At 38.4% G+C, this 18119-nt stretch overlaps 1 protein-coding gene across 1 annotated transcript in view; it reads left to right on the top strand.

The window, feature by feature from the left end:
* LOC102784717 (zeta-sarcoglycan) overlaps positions 1 to 18119 on the top strand; it is a 365649-nt gene that overhangs the window by 252012 nt on the left and 95518 nt on the right. The window contains exon 4 of the mRNA XM_006790836.2: positions 14230 to 14317. Coding sequence (XP_006790899.2) covers positions 14230 to 14317 — 88 coding nt within the window. The remainder of the gene's footprint in view (positions 1 to 14229; positions 14318 to 18119) is intronic.

The following is an 18119-nucleotide window of genomic DNA, read 5'->3' on the forward strand; positions in this document are numbered from 1 at the left end:
GGAAGAAGAGAAAGATGGTGGTGATGACTGACTTTTCTTCTTGTTAAAGCCGTGTCACTGCACCTGAGCCTAAAAGGTAGTCCGAATCTATTTTTCTGGTGTGCTGTAGGTTATTGTTATGTACTACATTTATTACTTGTTTATGATGCACAGTACATGTTTCGTACTTGTAATTACCGGTACTTGTACATATACCTAAAAAGTTATGCAAATATGTACCCGTAACTTGTTTTTCAAAATATTAATAAAAGGGGTGTGTCTCCAAACAGCCATCTCTTTCCTGACAATTCCCTTTGTACATATTCTCTTACATATGATAAGTCAACAGTGAAACACCTGCGGCTTTTAGTCAGGTGCGGCTAATGTATGTACAAAACAGTATTTTCTCCTGATTTTAGCTTGTGCGGCTAATATTCAGGTGCGCTTTGTAGTCCGGGAAATACGGTAACTACATGTGGCTTGAATACAGCATGGTCACTTTTAAGTAGAGCGGTTGGTTTGGTATGGTCAAATCCTGTTAGCAATATCCACTCCTTTACGTCTTCTTTAAACTATGTTATAGATTCTGCTTAGCCAGTTATCATTCAGCACATAAATATATACACACTTTTTAAAGTACATATAAAGTAATACAATAAATATGAAATTTAGTCTTCATAAAAAACTCCATTTACACACACTTCCACATGTATACAGACATATCTGCCTATACACTCAACTACCATTCATTCATATATTCTATTTTGATGTGCTTGTGCTAAAATTACTCTCTGGCCTACCGCTGTTAAAATATACCTAACTGACAGTCATTGTGTTTGCGCACACCCAAGCACACACCTTGGGCCTACAGGTATTATGTTTTCACACATTGTTTCCATGGGAACACTCCACCGTGTGAAATTAATTAAGGGTGGACATTTGAATTAATTAACTAGGAGTGTGGCATTACACTTCTCTGGCCTTATGACATTAAACACACCCACACTCACATACACACACATTCTTGCAGTAAGAAGACACACAGATTCAATTTAATTACCAGTGTGCAGATCACTGGTACAATGTGGATCATCCCAAATTACATATTGTACTATGGCTGCATGCGTGTGTATGTAACATTAATGTGAGTACAACAGTATGTGCTAACTTAGCTGAAGTGGCAGGCAGCTATTACTGAAGCACACAAATTCCCAGAAGCTAATATTCGACCAAATACCTGTGTTTTCAGTTTAAAAAGGGCACAATTCCCCCACCCACTAGCTTGAAAGGCAACTTTCTGCTCTGCACTGGAGCATAGGCAGCTCTAGTCAGTTGTAATTCATTGACGTTACAATTATGACCCAGTTTCCCAGCAAAAGCACAACACAAAAATAAATAAAAACTTTTGTCTCACTCGTACAGAATAGCCCATTGTCCACCGGTGAGTCTGCATACTCATCATAATCAAATTTCCATGAAATTCAACGATGTGTTCACATTAGGCAAGTTCTCTGCAGGTCTGGTTTTGCTTTTACACAGAAGTAAATATCATTCATGCAAGCTATGTAAGCTATACTTATTATACACCACTGTGACGCCTTTATTCCGTAGCTAAATAGGTCTTGAGCTGCCTATAGCAAAGTCCTGTCCTGTCCTGGGCAGACCCATTTAATCTTAAAACCACTATAGTAGCATGCTTTGTGCAAGAAGGGGAATAAAGTTAATAATATTTTGCTAAGAACTTCTGGAAATTACAGGTGGCAAATTTCCTGTCATGATGAAAAAACAGCCTCAGTCTGAGTGATACATTTACAAATGCATGGGCAGAAACCTTAATGTAAACTGAAGGGACAGCAGTTAATGCTTAAGGTCTAGTGAGTAATTCAAGAAAATAAATAAATTCAAGATATTTAAGTGTGAATGTGTGTGTGAATGGGTGGATGACTGGATGTGTAAAGCGCTTTGGGGTCCTTAGGGACTAGTAAAGCGCTATACAAATACAGGTCAGGCCATATTTAGACTCTGGTGTGTCTTTTCCCTGCCATCAAAGCAGTAAAACTTCTTTTTGCTGTTTTGTTGTTTTAGGGATTGTTGGTTTGTTGCAATTCTCCAGTACAAAGATTTGTTAGATGAGGGAGTATGTGTGCAGTTTTCCTGAAGTCTTTTCGCCAGGTGATTTATCTAAGCTGGTGTTATCTACATAACACTTTTATGTAGATAACACCAACATCATTTCTTATGTGATCTTTCCATATTGCCCCCAAAAATTTTTACGTGTAGAATCGATGCTATCAACAATTTCTTGTTTGTGCTTTTAGCAAAGTATATACATAAAAAATGTAAACGTTCTGAGGAACTTCAGACAACCTTTCAGAAAAGACTGAATATATACATAATCAAATAGATATAACAGAATTGCACACTGAATGGGGAAAGGTTATGGCCAACCATATATGTCTCATTTGAAGCGGGTCTAATCCAATCCCCAGAATAGCTGAAGTCTTTCTTTTCGACTCTACTGACCTCAGTGCTTAGATAGATTTAAGGTAATTTAAGCTACTTTAGATTTAATTTTTAATTTAATTAAGGAATTAAGGAATGAAGACGTAGATAGATAGACAGACAGACTGATAGACAGAAAGACTGATAGACAGACAGACTGATAGACAGAAAGACTGATAGACAGACAGACAGACAGACAGACAGATCTGGAGCCAGCGCAGTAACATAGCAATAGATCTGCCACTAAGAGAATCCCTGTGCTGTACTCAAATGCCAAACTGGTACAACTGAGGTGATAACTGAAGAGCCTGTTTTCCCTTAAGATGTTGGAACTTGGCAGAACTGTAAAACAGGAAAGCCAATTATCATAGCAAAACAATGGAAAAATTCTATGAGTATGAGGCTCTAAAGATGGCGTTTGGGAAATTCAGTATTCCAGCCAACAATAAATTGTCTGTAATTAAACTGGCGATTCATAGCTTAGCCAGAGGATTGTTCCATATGCAACAAACCTGAATTCTGAAATTACAACACATAGGAGAATAAATGAAAATGCCCTTAAACTTTAATCCAAGGGCCAAATATGAGACACTTGGAAATTGAATTCAGTGAAATTCACTGTGTGTGTGAATTACACACACAAGAGAATTACCTTAATTGTCGGGCTATAAGCCGCTACTTTTTGCACAAGCTTTGAACCCTGCGGCTTTTAGTCAGGTGCGGCTTTTCTAAGGATTGTCCATGATTTTTGTGATATCATAAGAGGATTTGTTTTGTTTGTTCAGCTGTTCTCCGGCACTACGTTGCCTGGTGGAAGGATCGGGGTTCAAGAGTGGTATGTTGGTCACATGTCCGTCCGCCAGGCCGTACGAAGTAGCGCGAAAAACAAACTTGAAAGTAGCGCAACGCGTTCAGCGGGAGGCGTGGATGATGAGCGGCGATAAACTTGCGAAAAGCAAGTTATGCCCAACTCCACCAGTGGATTCTGACAGCGTGGAAAAGTGTGAAAACATCCATGATCACCAACGGATTTCGAAGGGCTGGACTGCTGCATGATGGAGAGCAGGACACCGCCACGGCCCATCAGAGGGTGTTCGACTCTGACACTGACAACGAGGATTTGTTTGGTTTTGAAAGTGACAACGAAGGAGAGAAGCGGAGAGTGGATGACGAAGCCACCCTGAGCCTGTTCGTTTCCGACACTGGAGAAGAGGACTTTGGTGGTTTTAGTGCGCAGGAAGATGGTGGTGAATGACTGACTTTTCTTCTTGTTAAAGCCGCGTCACTGCACCTGAGCCTAAAAGGTAGGCTGAATCTATTTTTCTGGTGTGCTGTAGGTTATTGTTATGTACTACATTTGTTACTCGTTTATGAAGCACAGTACATGTTTCGTACTTGTATTTACCGGTACTTGTACATATACCTAAAAAGTTATGCAAATATGTACCCGTAACTTGTTTTTCAAAATATTAATAAAAGGGGTGTGTCTCCAAACAGCCATCTCTTTCCTGACAATTCCCTTTGTGCATATTCTCTTACATATGATAAGTCAACATTGAAACACCTGCGGCTTTTAGTCAGGTGCGGCTAATGTATGTACAAAACAGGATTTTCCCCTGATTTTAGCTTGTGCGGCTAATATTCAGGTGCGCTTTGTAGTCTGGGAAATACGGTACTTGAAAACACTTGACTACACCTAAACTATTATTGGCAAACATAACGTATCAAAATCCAGGTGGGGTGTTGACAAAGCAACTGGTGAACATAATATGATTTCTCAGAGACACTAGTATGAAAGCGTTGGCTTGCCTGTTCCTGTTGCCTGTTGCCTGTTTTATTAAACTTGATGCGATATCTCCTCTGCATCATCAAGGTTTTCCTTCCTAACGTGCTAAAGGTATTATTAAAAAGATTTTCACACTGCTCTCCTCCTTCTCTACACATATGTTGGCCAAAGTGGTCAATAAGAGAAAACCTCTGTTACAATGATAAATCACAGAAGTTTATCTGTTTGCTAGTTGTAGCTCTGTTTCCACACCTGGCACAGCTCCTAGCTAATCTAAGAGCTGTGAAAGCAGAGCCAACTACAGTCTGTCTAGCGTCAGTCTCCGGCCAAAGACCTGAGGTTTATCCACAATACACATGTACAGGCACCCTTAAAAAGCTGCTGGAAGGTTCTAGTCATTGTTAATGTGGGACTGACAAACTTGTGAAATGGAGACACGCTACGGTTTCCAGTGGGATCCAAAGCAAGCGTGCTTCATGCAAAAATAGGAATGGATGCAAACAAGCAAAAAGGTTTATGACAGAGCACTGTTTGAGCTGAAAGGAGAGGGATCAGTTTACTTTGGTGTATTTTAATTGATGTCTATTTTTTGGTTTGACTAAGTAAGCACTGCTTAATAGCAGTCCTGATAAACGGTAATGCATAAACAGTTGTTAAGACATACAGGACAACTGCTGGTTAGGACTCCAGGAAGATAAAGACCCAGATTAGTGTGTATGATATGCTGTAGAGTAAAACTATATAAACCAAAAACTTATAGGAAGTCCTAATATAAAGAAAGCAAAGACTTAAACTAGAGAGAGGGATAGAGAGGGACAACTTCATCTGTTAGGACTGGATTTCATGCAGTCTTATCTATCCACCCACATGGAAGTTATGTACAATCTCTGATGCACTTAAAATCCTTCAGTTCCTTACTTTTTAAAAAGAAAAAATCTGTTTAGATGTCAAAGAGCAGTGAATGCAGATTCACAGTGTAAAGAAAATAAAGACTAGAAACAAAGTAACACAACAAAGGGAATAAAAAGTAAGGGCTAAACATTACATAGAGATCAAAGCAATATATATCAAAGAAATAAATAAGCAGAAGCTTGTCACTAGACAACTTAAAAAAAATTAAGTGATGAGAGAACAGTTAAAGTTGGAGGACAGTAAGAAGAAAATAAAAAAGACAGATAAAAGAAATGTGTCTTTGTATTGTGTCCTATTTCGACTTTCTTACCTTTGGGTCATTGTTACTGAATTTCTTTAATATCCCATCATTTAGACGGGAAGTACAACTGAATACAAAGCACAAGAGATAATTTGTCATCAAAATAAAGCAGGAAATGAACTTGACACAGACAGAGAGAAAAACACAGAGACGAGACTAGGACATGAAAGGGAACCAACATCGTCAAACAAGAAACCAAGAACTAGAACTATAGTTCTTGAAGCACTAGGAAATACTGAACTCAGAACAGTATAATACAGAGCATGAACTTAAATTATAAAAAAAGCCCCCCAAAAATAAAAAATGCCACGTCAAAGACCTGGATCATGACAAAAGCAGCACAATGTTGCACTGTATTTGTATTTTTTTTTAAATTTATGGTGCACTGATAAAAAAATTTTAAAAAGCGCTGTTAGCCTATGCTGAAATGCAAATAGTAGTTTACTATCTACTCCAATTGCAGTTTGTCAAAAATAAATGAAAAAAATAATCACAACATCCACAGGTTTGCTATGTTTTAACAGCATATGTTGCAAGGAGATGGTTTTCATGAATGAGTGAATGAAATAGAATAAAACTGAGTACTGTGTACTCTGAAGGTTAGCAATGCTATACATTATATTTAATTTTTGTAACTTGTTATAATAATCAGATTATGTTTTTAATCCAGAATCATTTTATATTCATTAAACTATTGAGTGACTCCTCATGTCATCTGGATCAAGTCAACTGTAATTTGCACTTACCTGTAAGGAGGCAGATATTATGAACAAATTAAGTCCAAGTCACTCTTGCATCTCTGTGGTACTTAGATGGCAGGCAGGAATTAGTATGAACATGATGTGACACGTAATGAAACATTGTATTCAGTGCATGTTACTAAAAAACAAATGATTTCCAACAGGTATTTTTTTTTTTTGAGTCCACGGGTTGGAACTATATTCTGTCCTTTTTGTCGTTGTCATATCTTATATCTCCTCAGTATGTAAATTCCCACTTGTCGCTCTCACACTCTCCTCTCATCTCTGTAAACCATTCCCATGTCCCATTTTATTCAATGTTTTGCCATCAAGAGAATCCACTTCATCTCTCTTATGTCCCACCCTTGTAAACCATTCCCAGTAATTATGAAGGCAGCAACTCGACTGGGGATTTCATCACATGGCTCAGAGCTCTGTGGAGAGGCCAACATCAGGAAATCCCTGTCACAGCAATGAGACACTAACAAACCACAAGATATACTGAACTGCTAGAAAATGAGCTAAAAAGCCCAGAGGAGCTCTGATTAAAACCTCAGTTTGGAAACGAAATGCAAGCACAAAGGTTGCCCCACAAAAGGATGTTAGAGATGGGGTTTGAAAAAACAATTATTTTCCTTGCTTGATTGTCTTCATGCAAAGAGTGATAAAATTGCATGGAATTTGCACGGCTAAACAAGCTTAGTGACTTATCATTTTGCAGCCAAAGAGCTAATTGTTACACTTAATTGGTTTTTGGCACAGAATAAATTATACAAATCCTATAAGATAAACACTCTAAAACTTTGGTCCATTGGAAAAAAAAAAGTTCTGAAACATCTTGGAAATTCTGCCTGATTCCGTCTTCAAAGCTTTTCTAAGCGGACAAAGAATTGGACAGCATTTTTCTTGTACTGTTTAAAAGGCTTGGGTCTTTATAGAAAATAGGAACATGAAAATTCCCACCAGCCTCAAGCCCCCAGTGAATCAGAGTATTAAATTTGAAGCAGCCATATCCTTCCAACACTGCTTCTCTAGGGTAAGTAGGAAAGGCCTAGCATACATTATTCAGTGGTTATTACTATAGGATTGTGGCGTTGAGCAGGATAAAAGTAAGTACTGAGGGTAAAGTGAAAGACATTTAACTCACTGGTCACTTTGGAACAGATGGATTTATATTATTATAATTTCATTCTCTGACTGCATACATCAGTGACTGGAAAAACAAAACTATCCGGCTACAGACAGCGGTGGTGCTATTACTTTTTTCCACATGAGGTTCAGTTATGTGCAATTTACCGTTTGCACATTAGGCTCGAAATGGATAACCTTGAGGCAAAGGATAAACCAGCAATGATAACTGATATACATTAGCAGTAAACCTGCCGCCTGTAGGCTAACCATAGACCCGAGATGTAAGTATTTATTTCTGGTAGCTGCTACCTGATCCTGTCTGGCTTTGATGGAATGGATTGTCCTGACTTTGCAGGGGTGACGGGGTTAAACAGAAGCGTCTGTGTGGCCATTAAAGAAAAAAAAAAAAGGACTCTCTCGCTTGCTCTCTCTCTGTCTCTCTCACACACGCACACATATATATAAAGCAGAACTCATACACTCACACACACACACACACATCCATGGGTTTAGCACAAATGAAAAGGGATCTGTTATGATCCCTTGGAGAATTGAGTTGAACAGGGACAGAAAGGAAACCACAAGAGGAAAGACGGATACCAGAGGAATGAAATAGATATAATGATTGGTATGAAATCTTCAATTAATTTTTTAATACAGTTTCATTCCTGAGATTGCTGTGCAGAATCTATGACTCTGCAGAACCAAGCTTAAACCCAGGTATTGGAAACTACCAAAGTACGAGTCCTTTAAGAGTGAAAAGTCAAATCAGGAAGTAGCCATATTATATTGTTTTCAGTAAAAAGTATTCAGAAACTGCAAGTCCGTGTTTAAGTGTGTATCTGTGTGTGCGCCGCTGAAGGTCTAAGAAACTGACCCTGATCAATAATCTATGAGCACCAACACGTCTGTGTAGGCAGGCAGAAATGCATGCAAGCAAACACAACATATGCATTTAGAAATATTCATGGACAGAATATAAAATATATTGTCTCACACATTGCACACACACTGTGCACTTCTTCCACATATTGACTCGGGCAAACGGCAGTCACCGTCACCACCTGCATACTTTTACAAACAAAAACTTGTACAGAGTAAAGTTATTTCTCTTTCACCTCAAGTATTTGAACCACAGGAGAATATTTCATGGTAAATGGAGCATTGCAACTTTATCTTCTCTGCTCTCCTCACTACCTCTATCCTCTGCACTTATCTTTTCTCTTTTCCTGTCCTCAAGCATTCCACAGGACACAGGACTTGAGGGAGAATTTACTTATATGGCCATGATGTAGCCAAACACATTTGTTACTACTGATATGGATGTTCTGCGTGTCTCCCTAAATGAGATCTCTGAATTAGGTTCTCAAAGCCTGTTAATGTTTCAATATCAACGGCATACTTTATTATAAATGCCTTGGTTGTGAGGACATACAGTTATACAGACCAATGTGGAGAGCAAAAAAGAGTAAATAAAATAAACATTACAATCACTATTTATTTTAAGAAAGCTCCAGTTTGTAATGCAGTATTGTAAAAAGTGGTACATCTAACTTTAGTATCTTGAAGTATTTCTTTCTCAGCTGGCATTTATTTTCCTTGAGCTGTGTGACTTTGTTGACTGGTCGCTTAAGCACCATACATTATCATGAAGAAGCAGAAAGCAGAGGGCTGACGTAGCGACTTCAGTTTATAGATCTATTTGGTGTGTCTATCTCTAAAACAGATGCTCTGCGGTTTACCCTACTCTGCCTCCCATCTCTATCTTTCTCCCACTCTTCTTTTTCTCTCGTTGCTCTTTGTAAGATTTATCACTCTGCAACCCTGGAGCCGGGAGGTCCCTGCATACACCTCTTGTCCCTCTGTACCCGTACCTCTTCGTCCCACCCTCCGCCCCTTTTAATCAGTGTTCTTGAGGCGCGCCCTTCAGGCTTTCTCATGTTTTCTTAATTTTTCTTTGTCTCTCTGTGGTGAGTAATTACCTGCTTTGTGCAGGCTAGTCTTGCAATGAAACCTGGTGACACAGTTGCTGTGTTTCATTTGGTATACTTCTGCACTTGCTATTTTAAGTGCATTAGTGCATTCACAGTAGATGCATTGCTCTGAGTACAAGCAGGGTTTACGGGACAACGGTAAATCAGATGTGAGTAGAATGCTATACACATGACCCAAAAACGTCAATAGTGACTGAGCTGTAGTCACAAAGTTAATTTCCCATTGATTCTCCTCATGGACATTTCAGAAAATTCTCATGTAAATGAGACAACTATCCATGAGGTCAATAAAACCAATGAAGAAATTTGCTTTAAAAAATGTCCTTCCTTTTGACAGTGAAGGAACTGCTCATCCCATAATGCATTGCAATTCCCAGATTCCACGGCAAAGGACTTCTAACTTTCTCAGATTTAATCCGTATCATAATATTAATAGTATATTCTAGTCATCAGTGTGGTACAGTGCTCCATTCCTGACTTAATCACTCTCATAGCTAATAGCAAGTTTTCTTTGGATGGATACAAGTTTGTGGTGGATTATCAAAATTCCAAATAGAGAATATGAATGAGGTTTTTACTTACATAACCTATCTCTTGAGCTCTATAGTCACCATTCTGGCTACTTAGTAGAAAAGGACGAACTGCTAAATTTTAATCGGTTCAATCTCATTCTTGTCTTGAGATTTGAACAGATTACACAGATCTCACATCTGTAGATAAAAGTCTTGTAACGAACGCTGGTGACCAGTTAAATAGATGATAAGGTTCATGAATGGCCATTAAGAAGCTTGAACATATTCAGTCCAAATACCCAGAGTACACATAAGGGCACTGCTAGTTTATTGTCTCTGGCTGTGGGAACAGAAAACAGCACATTAGCACTGCATGCCACCAAGCACATTACTTATTTAATAGTCTATGCTAGATAACTGAATTAAGGTTGAAAGAGGAATTGGGGAAACCCCACAGGCATTTTATCATACAGTGTTTGATTAGTATTGTGTTTAGCCCTGAACGATTTACTATATACTTGACTTAACTGATAAATTAAAACAACTTTGTAATTTTAACCGCATCAACAACAGAGCTTTAGAGGACATTTATAATGAAAAGGTTCCACACATATCAATAGAGAGACATAAAAACACAGCAGACTAAACATAATCATTCTACTATGTTGAGATCTCCGTTTTCCATAAATGAGTTTCCTCATATGTTGCATCACATTCAAAAAGTAACATCTTCAATTCCTAAAGGTTTGAGTTTGAGGGGATATTGCAGAAGAGGCAGTCACTTGGATAGTCGGAGAGACAAACATGAGAATCGAGCTGACCAGAGACAAGAGAGATTAAAGCTTTTTTATTAGCATGACAGCCAGAAGTGTCGCTTGTTCAGCATACATCCATAGCCATTTAGAGTCAGTCTGTTAGTGAGACAAGCAATCAGCAAGACAGTCAGGAGAGCTAAAAGCTGTTATGATGCTGACGGCAAAGATGAATCAGTCAAATGCATCTTGTATGAGGCTTGACTATATTACTATTGAAACAGCTAATGTATGAAGTTAGACAGCTTGTGAGACCAATCACGAGAGACAGATAGGAGAGTTGAAAGCTGGAGTGATAAGTAAATAAAAATCACTTTTGAACCATGTGTCCTGACAAGACTAGTCAGGCAGTCAGTGACATACCAATGAAACAGGAGAGCTGAGAGCTGCTTTTAGGACCCATCTGTACTGGGGGCTGGAGGCTGTGATGATGAGCCACCCGTCTACAGCTTATTATTACCTGACTAATTACATTGGCTACCTCAGGCTGACAGCCCTATGCCTGTATATATAATCAAAGCAAAAATTAAACTATTAACTTAATTAATGGTGCGGTGGTGTATGTTGTGTCAGCTCGCAAGAGAGAGTATGGTGCTTGTGACTGTATTTGTTCCTCAGTGCGTAGTTTGCATTATTCGATGAGATTTATGAGTGAGACGTTAACAACAAAACCAGAGGGACAATAATGGATGACCAACACAAAGCATATGTGAGATATGTATGGATATTTCCACGCTATACCTTTGCACTAGTAATGGTGGATTTGTTTTCTATGCATTTGATACGATACACATTGTATACATTTGTTTTTCTTTTTCTTGCTACACTGGTGTAAGGGTTCAGTGTTGCTCCAACCAAAATGTGTCCTCTAATTAGTGGACCGCAACAATGTCTTTAAATTTTAAAAAGCACAATCTGACAACCATAGCTAATTTACTTCACTAAAATAAAGTTTGTTACTTATTATTGTTTCATTGTAAACTTTTTTCCCCCTAAAATTGTGTTTTAAAAGCACTAGTTTTATATGTGTGTATACGTGTGTGCGTGTGTAACTCTGTGGTAAAAGTGTGAAAAGAACAAAATTTATCTCAGGATAAATGTGTGTATTTTTCCATGCAAACAAGACTAAAATTTTATTTATTTGTTTATTGCTAGAGGCCTAGCTCATATTTAAAGGAGCCAGTTTTTGCATATAATTGTCTTTTATACTGTTCAGGCTACTAGTGGTGCTTTCTTGTTCTGGGTAAATTAGAGCTAGTTTGATCAGTGTTAGGTGTCACTGCTAGCAAAGAGACAAACAGCTCTTATTGTTTGCTGTTTGTGTGCTTTTGTGGCATAGTTTTTGGGCGATAGGCAAAGCTGAACATCACCAAATGGTAACTCAATTAGTATTCATACTAAATATGAACTATGATTGCTGAAACTGAGGTTTTTCTTAAACTTGATCTGCAGCACTCCCTTAGTAGCTTTAAGGGAAGCAAACAGTAACAGCAGGTTGAGTATTTATAAAGCAGCTGCCATGGGCCTTTAATTATCTGAAGACTGCGTCTGTAGAGCGTTCTTCAGATGGTAGGAACATGCTCTGAACTAGTACAGTGGGCGCTATGGGTAGATAATACATTGTAAAAATGTTGCCTTTATTTTCTACAGAGATAATAAAGGCTGCACACTGGGGTATTGTGTGTCAAATGAGTGAATAAAAGATCTTATTTTAATAGAATTAGGAATGCAAGTGACAGAAAGCTTTTGATTTTCAGTCTTTGATTACTGCTAATGTCTTTTAGGGGGAACTGACAATTTTCTCATCAAGAAGGACAAGCCAGTATTGTTACTTTTTCATACATTGTGGGCAACATTCAGCTGTCGTATAAAGACGTTAGCAACTGTTTAACATGTAGTCATTATTTGGAAATCTTATATCCATAGATTTGTATATAAGCATTTAATAGAATAAGACTTCCCATCAATGGTTGCGCTTTAAAAGAGTCCTGCGCTAACACAATAAGACCAGGCATGTTCGTCCACACCGCCCATTGAGCTGGAATGATTCAAGGCATATTACATCTGTCATACTTTTCAAAGCACCCTTCGCTTTTAACAGAGTGGAAAGATAATACAGTGAAGCCTATCACACGCCCCGTTGAAAATAATTAATCCAGCGTACATGTGTTAGGAAATAGAAGAGAGATGCATTGCACAATAAACTGAGTGGAGCACTCATTTGTTGTTTGGCAAATTTGTTACCCGAGTCTGTATGAGTGGATTATGTGTGTCTGCATACACATGCACACAAGCTTGAGTGCTTTGAACTGCACCTAAGTGCCCTTTCAGGTGTTAATGTTTGCATGTGTTCATATCTAGAATGTGCATTTATCAAAGTGTGTATGTGAGGTGTACAGTCAAACACAAACGTTGTTTGCCACATGTTGTCTTGTGTATGTGTAAGGCTGTTGTATGTGTTTGTGTGTCTGTTCATAACTTTGTGTACCCATAACACTTATGTTCATGCAGCGGTTCATGCTTGCATTTGTGACTCCCAGGAGCCCCTGATGCTCTAAAATAGAACACAGACAGGTGTGACATATTAGGAATTTGGTCTTCACTTGCATAAGCAGAACAATAAATATCCATCCATAACAAATAGCACGACAGAGAATGGGTGGGTGAACGAGGGAGATTCAGTCAGAAGAGGATGGAAGGGGGGGGGGATTTTTTTCCCCCCCATTTCAACGGATCAACGACTTTCCAATTTTAACACAATACTCATTTGGAATTCAGACCAGAATGCAGCAAGATATTAATTTGGGGAAATCAACAGAGAAATTGGGTCACCTGTGAGCTATTCATTTCATGCAGCCAAAACAAATAAGCAATTTAAAGGGTAAGAGTGAGAGACGCAGGGAAGAGGAAGAGAATAAAAAAAGAAAATGATGCAAGTGCAGAGATGTAATGAAAGAGGTGGAAACTTGGTTAAGTATATAAGTGGGAAGAGTCAGCAGACTGGGAAGGGCTGGGAGCGACAGCCGAGGTGGCTCTGAGAGAAGGACAGAGAGAGAGCGCGATGTTAGATTGTTTTTGTAAGCCAATGAAAATGGCAGACATCAGGTTTGCATTCATTGCAACACATATCCACTCAATGTAAACCAAAGTCGTCAGCGCGTGGCCCAGTCAGACTTTAAAAGAGGAAAGCAGAGGTCAGGGTCACAGCTGTATTTATATCATTTAGGTTGAGAATAATTGGCTTTTCGCAGGCACACAATTCAAAACAAGCAAACACAATCACAGATGGATGCCATTTTGAATGGATTATCCGGTGCTGGCAGAGAGGAGAGGGAGTCAAGAGTGAATGTGACAGTTGATACAAGTTATGACAGTACTGGCTGGTTGGTTGAAAGGTGTCCAGAGAAGCAAGAGCCCACAAGGCACAGACAGAAAGTAAAGTAAATAGGTGTAAATGAAAACTATGAAGCTATTTTGGTATTCGTGGTTATGTTTGTGAGAGTCCAATAAATCTACATTTTGATGTTCTTTTAGTCATCTCTCTCTCCTCTTCTCTATAGGACAGTCCACTGATCCTCCAGTCAGACAGAAATGTGACTGTCAATGCTCGGAATGAACAGGGACAACTGACTGGTCAGCTAACTGTGGGTAAGACATACACCAAAGACATACAAGATTTTCTCTTTAAACAACCTCCAAACCAGATCATTTCTCTAAGACATTGTTTGTACTTGAATTCCTAAATGCATTCCACTGCTTTCTGTTTTGCAAACCGAATGCTATCTGTTTCCATTGGCGTGTTTCACTGAGGCTGAGAGGCGGGCTTTTTGGGCTTTTGTCTTGACTATATCATCTTTCCAAGCTCTTATTGAATTAGTGAATGTCCTACAGGAATACAGAACACAAAGCACATGTAGTCTATATAGCATGTTTCAGGGGACTCACTAAAAAGGTCATGAATGAAAAGCTGTGGGAAACTATACCCATAAAGCAATAAGTTAATACATAAAGATAAATATGTTTTTTAAATTTATTTTCTGGTCTGGATGTCATATTTATCTTTCTGTGGTTAACCAGTGTAGGGAGGTCAACGTCAATGTAATATCTAAAAATGAAAAAACAATATTATTAAATTAAAATAATTTTTTTTAGCTAGTTCGTCTCCAAAGTTTGTAATGCTGATTCTTTTAAAAGGAAAAATCTGACTGAAGGTCCTGCTACTTGCCATATAAATTCCCCAGTCTTTCATTGTGTGACTTTTCAATTTAATACTGACCCAATTCCCAGTGTCTTTAACCCCATGGCATTTTTTATCCCCTAAAACTTAGAATAAGAGTAGGTAACCCCGTTCCTTGGCTTTGATTCGGTCTGATTGGTTTAAATGAAATGTTTGATGAGGTCTGGCTGTGCACTGATTCCAAAATATAACCTAATGTAAGATATGATTGGCACCATTTTCATGCTTATACAAGATATAGCTGACATCATATTTTGATATGCAACTGTGTTTCTAAAAAAAATAAAATATAGTGTTTTGTGACAACTATGTATGTCCTAATTTTACATGTGATCCACATTCTAAAACAGAAGACTGAGAATGTTGTTGCTAAGATATGGAAATATAAATACATTTTGGATCAGTATGTGGTACCATCCAAATGACTAGAAGGCCAAGTTTAAGCGAAGGCCTTGCCTATTATAGCAGGACTGAACCTTTTACAACAGCATGTCTCTTTGGTAAAAGAGCCTGCTGCTGCAGTCTAGACCAGTCAGCCACTGAAAATATTTGGCACACAATCAAATTAAAAATAGATCACAGAAGGCCCTGGTCAGCTTTTTTATGTTATTATGTTATTTTATGTTATTATTTATGTTATTACAATTCATTGTTTTCTGTTCTTCTAATATACAATTCCCGCTCTTTTTGAAAAACAAATTATTTTTGTTATATATTATGGTTGTGGAACATGGAAAACACAGTAGGATCTATTTTTAATTATTTTTCATTTTGGTTTTGTTCACAATAGATACTTTGTGGCATTTTAAAACTGGATGTGATGACTGGGGCATACGTGTAACCAAAGAATAAACCAAAGTACTGTGTCCTCTCATGGTAGCGACTTTCAAATGTCACAATAAAAAAAACAATTAAAAAAGCAACAATTTGATCATCTGTTTTCTTCTAAAATGAATCACGAGATCAGTATTATGTTTTGTTTTCTTTTTTTATTTTTTTTATAAGACCAATAATAGTAAAACTAAAACCTAAACCATAATGACAGAATTACCAGGTCACAGACCAAATAAGGTATAGGGAAATAACTTTTACTATATCTTCCAAAGGAGCTGTCAGCAAGTCTATATTGGTTCAGTTCTAGAAGACCAGTGTTTTAAAAGCAAGACTTGACTTTGGGTTGTTGGTGGTGATGCCAGAATTCAGGTTGCTGCAGACATGAAACATCATTTGCAGTCTGACAGGTGACATAAATGGTATTTTGAGGCAGAAACTTCTCATCCAAAGTCTTCCATTTGATGTTAATGCAGCATATAGATATTCATCTCCTGTAGGTCGTCCGGGCACTTGCAGTATCGATATACACAGACTTTCCATTTCTGACACTTCAAGGGCTTGAAATTCCTGACAGATCACCTCCTCCTGTGAAAACTCCCCCTAAAGCTCCCTTCCTCACTAAGAAAAGCATGTTAATGCTTATGTGTGTCTGAATAAGTATCCGTGTGCCTGTCTTGCAGTCAGTAGAATCAGCCAGTTTTCAAACTATACAGCTAGAGAACCCACTGCAACCAGCCTAGTCAGGCTGTTTACAGTGGTCAGTGGTCAGGTTCGGTCAGACATGTACTTGTTACCCTCTGTTACACACACTTGTACAGTTAAACTGCAGGTGCAGCTTAGAGCACAGGCGTCGAACTCCATGCTTCCATGCTTGATCCAACACAGCTGATTTAAATGGCTAAATGACCTCCTCAACATAGTTTGAAGTTCTCCAGAGGCCTGCTAATGAACTATTTATACCATTTGATTCAGGTGTGTCGTCCCAGGGTGAGATGTAAAACCTGCAGGACACCAGCCCTCGAGGCCTGAAGTTCGACACCCCTGGCTTATTGCTTCGACTCCTTAAACAAAGGCACATGCCAGTAGGAGTTCTAGCAGTAACCACATAACAGAAAACCCCCCACAGATATGATCACATTTTGAAGTTCTCACAGACTGACTAATAACATAAGAGGGGACGGAATGAATCTTCTTGAGGAGCTTCTTCTGTCTAGCAGCACAACCGTTTGGTCTCATCCTGCTGCTGCTTCTGTGTTGACTCATCACCAGAATGAACACAAAACACACAAATACGAAAACAAACACTCATCCTCTCTATCCTCATTTTCTTTTCACTCTCTTCATACGGCTTCTCAGCAGTTCTTAAAGTAAGGCGGTTATTTCCACTCACCAGAAACTTGCCAAATCTGAAGCAGAAAAGTTCCACTTGAGCAACCTCCTTATTAGTATTCATCACTAAAACTCACCAGAGGAACAGCTTGCTTTAGCTTGTACAAGAGGTACAAGCTCATCATGGTTAGTGGTATGGAAAGGTAAAATGGCCACAAATGTTTGGAGTAGTGCATTAATATCCAGACACAGGTACACTGACACCTCATTATATACTGGATTGTTAAATCTGCACAGAAGAATAAGAAAAAAACAAAAACTAAGCTCCAAATATTTAAAAATGAATGGATAGCAAGACTGGGATAAATAATCAAAGTCATATATTAGCTCTAGGTGAAAAAAAATGTGTTGTGATGTTAAAACAAATATTATTTATTCAGGTAGCGCTCATTATATGTAATTAGTTGTATTTTAAATGAGAAATACCGTACAAAACACACAGACCTTCTTCTACCTTTAGCTTGCAACCCCCTGAAGCCTCATCTTTTGATTGAGAAGATCTGAGTACATTTGTTGGCCTTGGGCTTTTCGTCTCCGTTTTATTGCCCTCTTTCTTTCATCCCTCCATCCCCTCTCATCCGCTGTGTTGCTGTCAGCTCGTTAATGTGAGTGAGAACCTGTCATCTCTGTCTTCTCAATGGCCAACCATAAAGATGATGAGTGAACTTGGAGTTTTGAAGCCATACCCTTTCACCCACCTAGGTGATCATGTTCCAACATTACAGGCTGTGGAGTGGTGTCTAAACAGCATCGTGGAAGCAGTTGTGCAGCATGAAAGAATATTTCCTATTGCATTGTGAGTGGTTGAGTTAAGCTGAGAATGTGTACATTACTTATATAACAGTACAGAGAAAGTGGTCGTAGTTGGTTGATTGCAAAAAAAGAAGAGCTTATTCTTACATTGTTATACATTGTATAGAACCAAATCCTTTAATTACCCTGTAGTGGTGGTAGTGTGGGACCCATAGAATTGTAAGGCATGTTAATACA

Source organism: Neolamprologus brichardi, chromosome 6 (genome assembly GCF_056152115.1).
Source record: "Neolamprologus brichardi isolate AB-2024 chromosome 6, ASM5615211v1, whole genome shotgun sequence".
NCBI classification, from domain to species: Eukaryota; Metazoa; Chordata; class Actinopteri; order Cichliformes; family Cichlidae; genus Neolamprologus; species Neolamprologus brichardi.